Here is a 14,268-nt window from a genome sequence, read left to right on the forward strand (position 1 = left end):
TGTATTTGGTAGTGAAGTCTACAGTAACAGCTCCACTTCATGGTGTTTGTCAGTGGATGAGACCACTGTTTATCCATGTTTTTATTTTATTTTAGCATTTTACATGATGTGATAAAAAAAAAGGAGGATAAGCTAAAAGCTTTTTTTTTTAGTGATCAAAAGACAAACAACCATGAATATTAACAAAAGTTGTTTAGAAATGTGTTGTTTTTTAACATTGTTTTCAAAATCAATCTGCTGTTTATATGCTAATTAGTAGTATTATGTTCACTATGTATCTTAAGTTATGGCACCTTTATTCATGTATAGTTTAAAACACACTTTGCTAAATAAACATTTCAAAATTGCCTATTGCAGCTATATTGTGAAGGATTTGGATTGAATTTATTAATGTCTACTATGTGAATCGATCTAATTATACGATAGATTATCTAATCTTAGTTTAGTTTGATTAGATCATTCTAATTTCATATTAGAAATACCCAAAAAACTAAAGACCTGAACACGACCCTGCTACTGCTATTGACATTCAGTGAAAAAAAAAATGACGTTTATATTTACTGTATTATGCTGCTTACACAAGCATTAGCATGACATTTAAAATGTATTTACCCAAAACAAAGAATGTTTTATTTACCAAATTTAAAATTTCCATTCATTCAACATACACTCTCCCAGGCGTAACCATGCCAGGTTAGCAGCAGCTGTCGTGTCAAGTATACTATTGGGTTGAGCATACATTTCAATTTGGTCTGAATGTGGAGTACAAATGTTCACTTTAATGCCATAAATCAATGATAAATGATAAAATAAACAATTATCAGGTTTACATATATTTATTATTACATTGTAATCAGACACATTGGGCATACAATTACAGACAAGCACAGCATCTAATGTAAATACCCTCATAATGTTATAAAAGTGGAATGTTTGGAATCTTTATTTCTGTGACAGTGATGTATTAAATACATAAGTTGCACACATGGAAACAGGTAAACACACGGAGACGAACTGACATTGATAAAACACATTTCAGCAGGCTGATTTTCAAAGACAACAGAGATAAGCCACAGTACAGACTATACATGTTTTTAAATATTTCATCAACAGAAAACAGCTCTCTCTTTGCTGTAATGTAGCATTCACTGTGTTTTTAACTATCACAAAAACAGACAAAACATTCCTTCTCTACATCATACTATAACAAATATGTCTGTCCTTTGGCCTTTGGATTGTATCATTTACATGAAAGTGTGGGATTTCTTCATGGTGAAAAAGACACCGTTTCCCCCAAACTATCAGATCCCAACTCGTCTTTTTGATTGTGTTCATTCTCCTCTATTTTGATTCTTGTCATGATGCACTTTTCTTGGCCAGACTGAAAAAAAAAGGTCATACATTCATTTTTATTATCTGGGTATTTCAAATGTGAGCAACAGTTTGGCTTTAAATACATTGAATCTCTTATTTAACTGTAATATTTCTTTGTCATTGTATGTACTACAGGTGGCACTGTATTCCCCTTTCTTTTCTTTAAGGTTGACATATCAAAAGAAAAAGTGGCCTGCTGCAGACATGTCAACAGAATCAGAACAGTTCTCTTGTTTATGAATATAAGATAGTTGAACCATATGATGAACCACAATTCAGAATGTCTCCATTTTGATGTGTATTTGATCAAAAAATATTTTGGTGAGAATTTCACACTGCACACTGCAGAGCTCGCCTTGGCAGAGTGTTTGAAACCGTTCTCTTGTCATTCAGGGTCAAACGAATGTTCTTCATAATCTTCAGTCATGGCTGGCTTTAATGTGGCCATCACAAAGTCTTGGTCATTCAGATTCAGCGCTTCGCCTTTAAGGAAAAGAGACCTGCAAGAGGTGCAACACAAAAACATTACGATCAATTATTGCAGCACATCAGTAATGTAACAGATTTTTGGAGTTCAGAATAAATAAAACTCACTGCTGGACTCGTGGAGAGAAGTTTTGTTTACTGTTGCTGTTTGTTGCTTTGTTCTCCTGTGTTTGACTCATGGAGTTTCTGCTCACACACTCCTTCTTGAATCCTGGCAGTGACGCCTCAGCCAGTGCCGTCTACGGTACAAAGAAGAAGAAACAGTGACCTCAACCAGCTCAAACTCCTGTAATCAGGAAGGTGTACTCTCACCTGTAAGCTGGCATTCAGAACAGTCCCAAAATCAAGGCTGGAGGACACATTTTTCATCAGCGATGGACTCCTGCGGAATAGCAAAGGTAACAGAATTTTCAAATGAACACAATCCATGTCTAATTCATGGCAAGCAAATCAATACCACATGGTTAAGAGCAATAGTTTGAGGCAAGGTCAGTTATGATGACAAATAATACAGTCACATAAACAGTCAGGAAAGAGCCTTGAACTAGAGCCTTGAAACTGTCAACAGGATCAGTCCAGTCATATTTATCATTCATTTATGGAGGTCTATTATCAAGAAACAAACATGTGCAATACTCTAGTAATAAGGAACCTATTTTGACACAGGGTAAAGAGGACAGTGCTGTACACAGCTGTACACTATATGTCTTGTCTAGTTCCCTATTTCGACTCTGTTGACAACACATTGGTGTCAAGACAGATCGCAGATACTTACTTACTTACTTACTTACAGATACTGTTTATGAAATTAAAGGCAACATTTTAAATTTGATCTGGGGCAGATACAATTGTCTAATTTAGTTATGTTTTCATGTTGTGCTTTATATCTCACAACAATTATTCAGGATTTATTTGCTTGTTAGATAGCTGACACTAAATATTAGGCGATACACCTTGTTTGGCCGTGATCCATGTTATGTTTTCTAGTCGAATGCTGAAGCAAAGATGGGAAACCCTTGAGTGTCTTTGCTTCTGTGCTTTTTGCCAATAAAATGTAATTTATTGATTTGGACGAATTAAAGAAATGTCTTAAATATCATTTAACCTGAAATAAATGCAGATACCCTGATACCAGCGCTGTGATAAACAGGAAGCCATCTATCGTACCCTGGGATCTTCTGGGATCTCCTCCTCTGGTATTCCACCTCATCTACTGTCCACACTGCGCCTTTCACATTCTCCACACGCACAAAACACTTGTGCAGGCTCAGGTTGTGGCGCACTGCGTTCTGATCCAGAGAAAATCAGAGTGAAGGAGATATTACTGAATACATGCTGCATAAATCAGGTATGACACACGCTGGGATCACACAGTTAATTATCTGGGGGTGTGATACCTTCCAAGTGGCGGCGTTGCGTCTGAAATAAGCAAATGTCCGTGTGAACCAGTTGTATATCTCGTTGAGTGTTAGTTGCATGTCTGATGTTTCCATAATAGCCTGTAGATTGGGGGGGGGGTAAAAAAGCGCATTACAGATCAAATTAAAGCCCTGACTTTTTTACTTCTCATCCAAGGAAGGAGGAGACAGCCGCACACTCAAAACTCTGATGCAGTCTTTTTATTTTCTAATTCTATGAATCGACCGCCTTTTTTCAGATATAAGATCAGTAACCATTTCATCAACACAAGACAAGTGTAGGACTGCAAAAAAAGGTTTATTTTATCGATAAAGTATTTTCATGATTAATGTCAGGAATGTCATAAGAAAATAGCCCAAAGCCTAAGTTGACCTATTTAAATCTTTTTTGGTTTGATAAACACAAAGATATTTAGTTTCCTATCGTAGGCCACAAAGTGAGCCAGCAAGTAATCATATTCAAGCAACTGGAACCAGGGCATTTTTGGCTTGAAAAGTTACTTAAATAACATGATTAATCGACTATCAAAATTGCTGCAAATTACATTTCTGTCGATATTTTCAGCTGTAGACAGGTGATCAAGTGAATGAGCATAAATACGGCGATCAACATGAACATAGAAATACAGTACATAGAGAGGTTGTTTATCTCATTGTTCACATTCTAGGGACCAGCGAACACAATATAGGACAACGCCGAGTAAAAATCACAAAGGAGAAAAGATCTGGATGCATCTGAATAGCATATATCAAAAAGTGATTTAACATATTACATCTGAGTTACCTATACAATGTGTTAAGTAAAGAAAAGAAATCACTTCTATTCCAATGTATAGACTGTACCTGTCTTATCAGTGTTGCGTAGGTGAAAGGTGGTCTGATATCGGTGTTCTTGTAAAGCTCATATTCATTTTCTGAAACAAGACAAAACATAGAAACTGGAGTAGAAAATTTGCTATCGACTATTTATTGTTTATGAGCATAAAAGCGACAACAGTATTTGTTTTACCTGAAGACAGGGAGTAGACCAAAGGGTGATGACGACATCTTATGGCCCCAGCACACTCTTCTTCACTCCCCTGGGATGGAGTGCTGACAGAGGCCAACGGTTGTGGGGAATCTGACGGGCTCGGCAAGGCCAGGTTGTTGGGGCCAGGGACTAAGCTGACCTGAGAGCGACACAAGCAGGTGATCCAAGTTAACAAAGGAGCCAGTGGAATGAAAAGACTGACAGAGAATGAAAAACAGAGTGGGAGATTTTAAACAGCGTGTAACAGAGCGATTTGATTCGCCTCCTCAGAGGTGATTTCACTAATATCGCAAGAAGAAGGAAGCCAATTATTGTTAATTATAGGGTGAAATTGTTTGGTGAGTGTTGTGATTATGGTGCAATATTTGCAAGATTAACATCTGATTAGCTTCCACATTATGAGAGCATGTCTGATGTCTGGAAACACAATGGCAGCCATCTGGTGCCAACAGCTGGGCAATGAAAGGAAAGAAAGTGCTCAGAACTCACACCATGCAGTCTGTCACACTCAGTAAGGATGGAGATCTCAACAAGGCAAAAGTGTAAAAGTAATCTGAGAGTAACGGTAAATCATCATTTTTCTGAGCAGGGTTTAATATGACCTTCATCTCATGCAGGTGTACCCCTAAGCCAAAAAAGAAAATGACAACATATTTCTGCAACTCATCTAACTGCAAAAGGTTGATTACAGGCTTTCTGTATCTTCATCAGTGCAGCAGAAGATGAGGTTGTAGCCAGACATGTTATTTTCACTCTCCACCACATATTATATACATATTTGGAGCTCTGAAATGCTGTACAGTTTACAGCTCATTTACTTTGTCTCTGTTGTTCTCACAGCTATTACTGCACACTATCTACCTGAAGACCGTGTGGGTCAGCAGCCGTATCAGATTGTGGCAACTGTAGACTTGCGGGTGCAGAGATCAACTGAGATTCTAAAGATGGCAGATGCAGGTGAGCCATCATCGCTCGGAGACGCTCCCGTTCTTTGCAGAGCTGTTAAAGGAGATGAAGAGGGAGGAGAAGAAATCAGAGTGGATGCTGTCACTTCAAAATCACTGAACACACGTTATCGAGATGGAATGCTGTGAACCAAACACATTTGGTGTGTCAAACATCAGGAAGGAGGCAGTGTTCTGCAGAACATTACAAGAATATTTACCTTGAGCAAGAAGGTGTTCAGGTGGTGAAATTTGGGGGAAACTCAGGGGAAACAATCTAGTTTTTCAGACTATTATTGCTGCTATAAATATCAGGGTAGACATTTTTTTTTTTTTTTTTTTAAATCAATACAAACTAATCACCTGTGAAAAGCAGACTCAAAATTCCTTTGTTTGACCCAAACACATAGGATAGGTTTCCACACTAGCTCACATCCAAGCAGCAGTTCTAACTTTTATCTTTTTGTTGGGACTCATTCCTACCTGAAGCTCAAGTTGCTGAACCACCTGCATCTGGACTCTGCACTGTGCTGTATTTCTGTCATCCAGAGTGTGCTCGCTGCCTATGTGCCTGAAACACACAACAGGGCGTTAAAGGAATACTTTGCTGAGAATCTGTCTATTGAGTATCAAAGACTCTAAAAAGTCTGCAGCTTGCTCCATCGCAGAGATAGCAGCTGTAGTCAGCTACAATGGATTTCAACGGTGACCCAGAGTCATGGTAAAAAAAAAAAAGAAAAAATCTCAAAATCTATCAAAACATTTATTTAAACCACTCACACACATATACATTTAATGATTTCTTGGCGAAGTGAAGATCATTTGAAGCATACTGTACTGAACAAATGCATCAACAGCAGAGAAGGGGATTATGCTCGAGCGGTTTGAGAAGTTTCTATGGATGTTTTGATACCATTGAAATACATTGTAACTACGGTGAATCCAAGCTGACTGACATTTTACCCCTTATGTCTTATCCTTACTTTTAAGTCACAGAAACGAAGCAGCAGTACATTTTGTTAACTAACCTACTGGGTTTTTCAAAGATCACTAGAGATTTAGATTTAAAGTTAGAAAGTGAAATGCATTAGGATGGAGTTAAAAACCTACTTGATGAACTGGCTGAAGTTTTCACACAACGACTCACATCCGGGCCATTGACACACACCGTGACCGTAGAGAGCGTGTGCGGCAGCGCGATCAGCTTTCACAGCACTAGAGTCAAAGTACTGTCATGATTAAAAAGCACAGCACACAGACAACAGCAACAAAACGAGAGCAAAGCAGCAATAAAACAGATATAAGTGTGGTTTTCTTTTCAGGTAGCAGAACATGACAGAGAGAGGTGGAGGGGAGCCCTAAAAACAAATGGAAAACAATTTACTTTTGATTTGGGACATGTTATCGTGTAAACTTTTTCTTTGCTGAACCACTTCTGGTGGTGGAACACAAAGCAAACAAACAAGACAAAATATATCGTCCCGAGGGGAATTAAAAGTGAAGTCTCGCTGCCAAAGCAAAACCGCTGCTCACCTGCAACTTGAGAGAAAGAAACTGTCTACAGATAACAAGTCTTTGATGTTTAGAAAGAGGCACTATCACCTCAGTTCTCACAATCAGTTTACAGCACCACACAGACAGATCGTACCATTGTGCCCCGCGAGGAGAAGACGACTGCTGGTCACCGGTCGGCCTCCCTGTGACTTTTGTTGACATTATGTTGTTAGCAGAAGAGACCTGATTGCCTTTCGATGCGGTTTTATCTTCAGTTATTCCGTTTGTGAGCTCTTTCCATATCTGCTGCATCTTTGCAGGGCTAAAACCAGCTAAAACATAAAAGAAAAAACATATTGTAGATTTCCAAATCTATGTGTTCTGAGTTTTTGGTTTTCCATGTTGATTTAGGAAACTGCAAAAATAATGGATGGTTTATTATCTATATAGTATGCATTAGAGGCATCTGAGTGGTATATCTTTTTTTTTTCTTCTCCAAAAATATTAATATTTACTTTATAATGAGAATGTTTTTGCTCTTCACATCTGCACTTTTTGGTCTGTGCTCCACATTCACAGTTTCTACTCATTCCTACCTCAAAGTTTGAGGGCAGAAACGAGAAGAGCAACTCTTTCTCATGACCTCATGTTACCTCTTCACTGTAATCAAGGAATAATTATCACAGCTAGAATATGAGTAATAATAATAATAATAATAATAATACACTCATTTTATATAGCATTTATAAGGGTACTCAAAGGCACTTTACAAAGAAAGAACAAAGAAAAACAATAACAAGATCAATAAGGATGAGTTTTCTACTTTTAGATTCACTTTAATCATCGTCTCTTTTGAGTTTAGTGCAGTTATGTAAATGAGCGTAAAACCAACGAGAAACAAATCTTGTGTGGAAGTCTCTGTGACAAAATTGAATCAGATTCATGTCCATATTTGTCTGTTTGTACCCTACTGGTATGATAACACCAAATAGTAACCTTACTGTAAATTGTAACCTCACATTAGCAAACATGCTCTGTATTACAACACAAAAAACACAGATACTGTAGAGAACATCAAAACACCCCGTACACTGGAAATGAAACAGCTGACATCACCGTTTCTTTCAACAGACACTGCTACTGAGGGAGATGAAACATAGTGACCTGGAGAGAGGGCGGGGGAGGACAGACCTGGAGAGAGGGCGGGGGAGGACAGGACGGGTCTCTGCACCCGGAGGAGCTGCTGCTGCTGCTGCTGCTGCTGCTGCTGGAGTAGCTGCTGGAACACAAGCTGCTGTGCAGGGAGCTGGCAGACCGAGAGAGAACATTTCACAGAAAAGTGAGGTAGTATTCATGTGAAATTCTGCTCAGTGCTCACACTTTCTTATCTCCTGGCAGTTGTCCAAGTATTGATCTTGAGATAAAATCAGTGGCATATACTGCAACTGTAAAGGCATCCTTCAAAAATGACTTAACTTCAGCTAGAAAACATTGTTCTCAAAGCCCAAAAGCAAGTGACAAAGCACACAAACATGTTCTCTCTTGATTGGACATTTCTGTTGGATCTCCTACCTTCCTCTATCTGTCCTTTTAAATTATGATTATATTATTTATGTCACTTGCAGGCCACTTACACCAGACATTGTAATTTAATGTATTACATTTTATTGATCCTAAACTTTAGAGCTAAATGAGTTAAACACACTGAAAACCTAAATAAATAGAATTAAAGAAAAACAGACCATGAATAACTACTTACCTCTTTGACTTTCTTGCTGGGCTTTTGTTGAAGCAGCTGCAGGTGAATCTGTTGTTGCTTCTTGTAAAACTCTTTCAGATGTTGCTAGGAAAATAGTGATGGACCATTATTGTAACATTATTATTACTATAGACTTTCATCTCACTCTCAAAAAAAAATAATTCTGGATCCCTTGTGTCTTTCTTTAGAGAGGTCCGACATGCACGTTTTTCCTTTTGTTACTACCAACAATGAGCCAATTTGAGATAGGAGGTACAATTTCACTATTATTTTAGTTTAAAGATGTGACAGTGACAAGAACATTGGCAAGAATGATTGAGTTACACCACCTCAGTGGAATGAAGTCAAAGAACCTCAAACAAATTGGGTTAAATTAATAAATGACAAAAGGAACTTAAGCTGGAATTTAAGTGATTTTAGTGCTGTTGTTTTGACAGTGCGCTAAAACTAGTAAAGCTTAATGTAGTACATTATTATTAATTATACCTGTGTTTCCTTCCTGCTATGACAAGTAAAAATGTCTGTCATGAAAAAGCAATGTCAATAAATTAAACTTGGAAGGTCAGGTAGGTAAGTAGCTAAAGTTAATGTTAACCAAAAGACATACAAGCTATTTATTATTTTAGTTTATTTATGCCTCAGCAGACTAGTTTGACTAGCTGACACACCCAGCAAGACAGTCGACGTACTAGCTAGCTAACAAATGTGCTTACCTTGATGTGGCTACCTTGGAAGGTTAACAGCTAATGCTAGCTAGGCTAACTAGCTAATGTTACAGTAACATAACTTTATCTATCTTATAACGATAACTATCTTTATCTCTATCTACTCGCTTATGGCTAAAGTTAACATATTGCCTTCACTAATTTAGTTACAGTAGTTTCAGTCCAATAAATAGGCTATAAGAAAAACTCAAACTTTATTCTGCAAAGGTGGGCTATAGTCCAGTAAACCAGAATGCAGTAATTACCTGCTGGAGCAGAAGGGCTTGTTGCTTCTGGTGAATGAGAGCCTGCAGCTGGTTGGAGGAAAGGAGCTGCTGCATCTGCTGAGGAGCCATCATAGCCACAAACACCTTCAAGAAGATGAGGAAGGATAAACTGTTAAAGGACCACAGTCTACAGAGTGAAGGCAAGAGGACGAGTGAGTGAGAAGGCAAGTGTCAGGTGTTAAACAGTAATAATAACCGTCGAATAGGAGTCTTTCCAATCCAATTACAAAACAGTGCTGTCAACCTTTTGTGAACATCATCATGCTGGATTGTGTCATTGACCCTAAATGAGATGGGAGATTGGCTGACCAGTTAATTAGCAACACAATTACATGCTTGTTGTGACTCCTAATAGAAGTGTATGGGTATTAATCAAGGCAAACACGCACAGAATAATAACTGATCTGCACTGTTACTGATTGAGTTTTACAAATAACAGTGTGAGTGTCTCCTTTTGTATTCATACAGAGGTAACATCAACATGAAAGCATTAAGAAACAACACTTACAAATCCAACATGTTGTATTACAAACAATGCTAACGATAATAATAATAATAATAATAATAATAATAATAATAATAATAACAATAATAATACTAATAATAATACTAATAATAATGTCAATTGATTGTTGGGGGAAATATAATGTATTATTTGAACAATGTCTCTTATTTTCTACATGCAAAATGTAAATTGTCAACTGTATAAGGGCTGTGACCTGATGTTCTTCATCGGTGTCTGTGAAGTCTTATAAGTCTATATTGGAGTAATATCTTAGCGGCTTGCAGGATGTAATGAAAGAAGAATACATCAGGGACCTCAAGTGTTTCAATTTTTTCCCAGTCCTTTGAGATAATACCTCCTTTGTTTCAACTAGACTGATAAGAGAAAAATGTCCACTGTTCTAAAAAACGTTTGGAACAGTGGAAATTAGTTTAACTTTGGCACAGCAGGTATAACAGTCTGCATTGCTTGTAGGTACGTAGGATTTGGTCTTATTTAACAGTAGGTCGATTAATTGATAAGTCGATGAACAAAAATGTGACCATTTTAAAGAATTTGCAGTTACAGCATTTATAGCCTCTTAAATGTGGGGATTTGCTGCTTTTCTGTTTGTATTCAAATTAAATAGATTTTTGGACTAAAGGAACCGGAGACAAAAGATTAGGACAGAGAAATTATTGGTGGAATAAACAGAAAATGTGCAGTATTTGTTCGACTATTTGCAATATTTAATTACACACAAAAAAAAATTATCTAAATGTGAGGGGAATAAAAAAAAAGGTGCCTTTGCTAAAATTAACAATGCACCACATAGGCCTACTTCTTAAATTCTCCAACAATTTTTCTGAGACAAAACAAGCAACTTAAAGAGGTAACTTTGATTGTTTATAGTTTATTGATTGATCGTAATAAACTCTGAACAGATTCAATAATAATGAAAACAATTGCAAGTTGCAGCCATATAGTCTTACACTTCTTGGGTATTTCCTGAATCTTCTAGTGTATGTAGTTTTAAAGAAGCCACTGACATACTGCTGGTTTCATTATCATGCTTTACAAATCACTGGGTAACCATTTGAGGTGTTTGGAAGAAATACATTACTGATGGATGTCCCTTTTTTTGTTATAAGGGAAAACCAGTCTTCACAGTAAATAGTCTTCATTTGTAACATTGTGCAGAGTTTTCAGGTTGAAAAACTTTCATATCACAAGCCATTATTATGTTTTGAAATCTGAAATCACAGTCTGGCAGACAGGCAACGTTGTATCGGTGGCATAATGACAATGTCACTTTATTGTAGTGTTTCAACGAAAATTACAAAAAAATATTTTGCTCACGTGGTTGCAGACAAAGCTAGCAGACCCTTTACTACTGTATGCTGGCAATGTTTTTTGTTTTATTGTTAGGGTCACAAGTATAGCGCCTTGCACAGGTTTAGAAAGTGAATTAAGTGATAAGAGCAGACCAAACTGACAAGCGGGAAGGAAATTGCGTTGACCAGGCGTTCATTATTTTGTTGTTTCATAGATCCCCTAGATTAAGATTCCCAGGGATAGAATCACAACAGACAACCATAAAATTATGTTGGGTCATGCTTATTTGCCTTTCACTTGCATCTGTTTGGCCTAGGTCTGTGGACAATTATTCCTCCCTGGCTCTGACTCACAAACTAATAATGAAGGACAAACAGAGTTCTGCGTGTCAACTCCCAACCCGGATCAGATCTCATATGAAATCCCTACCACTGTCAACAGAGCTGCAGGCTCTGGGTTTGGTGTCCTGTCAGAGGACGTCCAATATGGAGCTGACATGCAGGTATTTCTCTTGACATCTGTTTGCCTAAGACTGTTCTATTTCCCGCTTATGAAGAGGAAGGAGCAGCAGAGGAGGATGAGGGGGAGGTTGAGGAGTAGGATGAAGATACCTGTTTATGGTGGAGACTCTGCAAGTTTTCACCACTCACTCCACTGCAGGAGTCCCCATTAGCTACTCTCTCTCTTGCACTGATGTCTGTGTGACTGAGGAGGCTGCTGGCTGGGGTTTGACGGGCTGCCGTGGGACTGAGAGGAGACTCAGGCATACCAGCTCAGCTCCTAAAAGAAAACAGTCAACACGAAATAAGATATAAGACTCACACACTGAGATACAGATCAGCAGCATTGCTAAATTACACCTTTGTGTGGCTTTGTGGTAAAGATATGACAAGAAAAGTAAATACCAAAGATGATGGGCATGCTTTTTGAGGTGCTGGCTAATAAACAAAAAGAAATAAAACAAAAATGCAATAAAAAACGATCCTATGCACAACTGAAATGAACAATGCAAGGCTTCAAATCCATGAAATTATATAGATGCAATTTAATAAACTACAGACTAGATAGAGTTAATAAATCTGTGATTTCCATGTAAGAATTTAGTTGCATGTGAGTGGAAACAGCATAAAAGCATCAACATTTCAGCAAAATAACATTTAAAAATACCAAATTCTGGACATTAAAATCATCTAGACCTCATGCACAAATAACAGTGCCATACAAACATACTGTATGTTTACAGGAGGTTCTTAAATGAAAGTGTCTATATGCATTTAAATATGTTTTGATGTGTTGGACATGGACATTATCACACAGTATCACCTTTCTCAAATCGGTGTTATTTGACACAATATATAGTCAGTAAATGTGTCTGTGTCTTCTTATTGGCAGGTCATGAAGATCCAGTAAAGCTTGCATGGAGATTTTCAAGTCCAACTTTTTTTAAGAGGTAAAAAAAGACCTTACATATAAACACAAGAGAGCTATAAAATACAATATCAATATTAACCAATTGAGCACAAATAGGAATTTAACTTTAAGTAAGCTATTCATTCTTAGAAACATACAATAAGTAAAATCTGATCAAAGCTCTCTGACGTCTCTATTTCTGTCAGAACTGTATTAAAGCTACATACCATTAAGGTGAATAGTCGAATTCAGAGCAGCAAGGCAGAGTTGATGTCTCCAAGTCATGCAGTTTGGAGTGAGGATGGGAGAGAACTGATGGAGTTGTGTGTCTACCTGAGTGGGAGGAGCCACAGTGTCAGCCTTAGACAGTGAGACTAGCAGTTGATTACCAGGATGTGAAAAACAGGAAAGTCAGCTAAAGCTTCTTTTTTAAATTTATGTTGGGCTTAGAAGTAACAGGGCTTACATGAGTGTCTCCACATTTGTAGTGATGTTTTCTTTTTTAACATTTATAAAAAAAAAAATATTTTGGATTAATAAACATCACATCTACATTGCAATGATATAAAATATAATGTATATTTTGACATATTATATAGACAAAACATGATGTTGTGCTTTCTGGTTGCTTATTTCGCAGTAAGAATCCATTTTTGTAGGCATTTGCTTTTCTTTGTTGATATTCATAGACATACACTATCCAATAAAATAAATGCCTCAAAACAAGCATAATTTATTGTCTTTCATGATTAAAACAAAGGGTTCGCTCTGAGAAAAGACAAGTGTAGTTGTCTGTGACTTTATTTAGATATGCAGTGTCAACGACAAAAAGAACTCTGCAGCTACACAACTGTCAAACTGTTATCAAAGTGCTATTTACAGTGGCCTCAGCACTTTTATTTGAATAGCATATCAGTACATCTGTTTAAAACAAATGAAAGTGTTTTAATTTTGGCTGTTGATAAATGCTGTGTACCCTAGAGTGTAAAACTTCAACACAGCTACACTGACAAACAATACCTGATATGACTCTGACGTAATAAACTTTGTACAGGACAGTTCTACACCTCTTCATGATTTTAAGTATGTTGGTTTTACTCTTTTGTTGCTCTTTTCTTTCTTTTCTTCTGTTAAGCATACTACACTCCTACAGTGGCTTCTTGTAATGTCAGCTCTTTATTGCAAAAATGTTTTACAGAGTGCAACTACATGATGAAGGAAGATGATGAGTAGGTCAGGCTGCCATAGCATCAGGAGTAATTATTCTTTGGTGAGACGAGAGCGATATCAAGGTAAAGAACAAATAATCCATTATTTGCACACACAAAATGTTAAGGTTTTCTCTTTTATCATGGCATAAGAATGAAGAAATAACATGGCATAGCTTTGAATCTACACAACAATAATATAACACATGTTAAGGATGAAACTATTGACACCATGTAAATGTGGATAAGATAAGTGATGTAAATTTAGATATGATGCATTTATATAAGTGACATTTGAGAAGAGTGGCCAAATAGATCTTCTATCTACAAAATGT

General features: G+C 37.2%; 1 protein-coding gene across 1 annotated transcript; it reads right to left on the reverse strand.

Moving 5' to 3' along the window:
* Positions 1 to 870: 870 nt before the first annotated feature.
* On the reverse strand, positions 871 to 13,052 carry LOC144521561 (forkhead box protein P4-like). The gene is made up of 16 exons (XM_078256117.1): positions 12,953 to 13,052; positions 11,927 to 12,095; positions 9,476 to 9,580; positions 8,506 to 8,589; positions 7,938 to 8,052; positions 6,901 to 7,078; positions 6,363 to 6,467; positions 5,736 to 5,823; positions 5,170 to 5,307; positions 4,288 to 4,447; positions 4,122 to 4,192; positions 3,258 to 3,359; positions 3,028 to 3,149; positions 2,173 to 2,242; positions 1,969 to 2,099; positions 871 to 1,874 (listed from the first exon to the last, which is right to left on the reverse strand). Exons 2-16 carry the CDS (start codon positions 12,080 to 12,082, stop codon positions 1,760 to 1,762), a joined length of 1,740 nt encoding a protein of 579 aa, XP_078112243.1. The 5' UTR covers positions 12,083 to 12,095; positions 12,953 to 13,052; the 3' UTR covers positions 871 to 1,759.
* Between the last annotated feature and the right edge of the window lie 1,216 nt (positions 13,053 to 14,268).

The sequence above is a fragment of the Sander vitreus genome, chromosome 8, assembly GCF_031162955.1.
Source record: "Sander vitreus isolate 19-12246 chromosome 8, sanVit1, whole genome shotgun sequence".
Taxonomy (NCBI): domain Eukaryota; kingdom Metazoa; phylum Chordata; class Actinopteri; order Perciformes; family Percidae; genus Sander; species Sander vitreus.

Excerpts from the sequence above, each read along its gene's own strand:
- LOC144521561 (XM_078256117.1), bottom strand. The coding sequence starts at position 12,082 with ATGCCTGAGTCTCCTCTCAGTCCCACGGCAGCCCGTCAAACCCCAGCC. Across the intron at positions 8,590-9,475 it reads AAGCCCTTCTGCTCCAGCAG|CAACATCTGAAAGAGTTTTA; the intron begins GTAATTACTGCA and ends CTATTTTCCTAG. Across the intron at positions 2,243-3,027 it reads AGATCCCAGAAGATCCCAGG|GAGTCCATCGCTGATGAAAA; the intron begins GTACGATAGATG and ends GCTATTCCGCAG.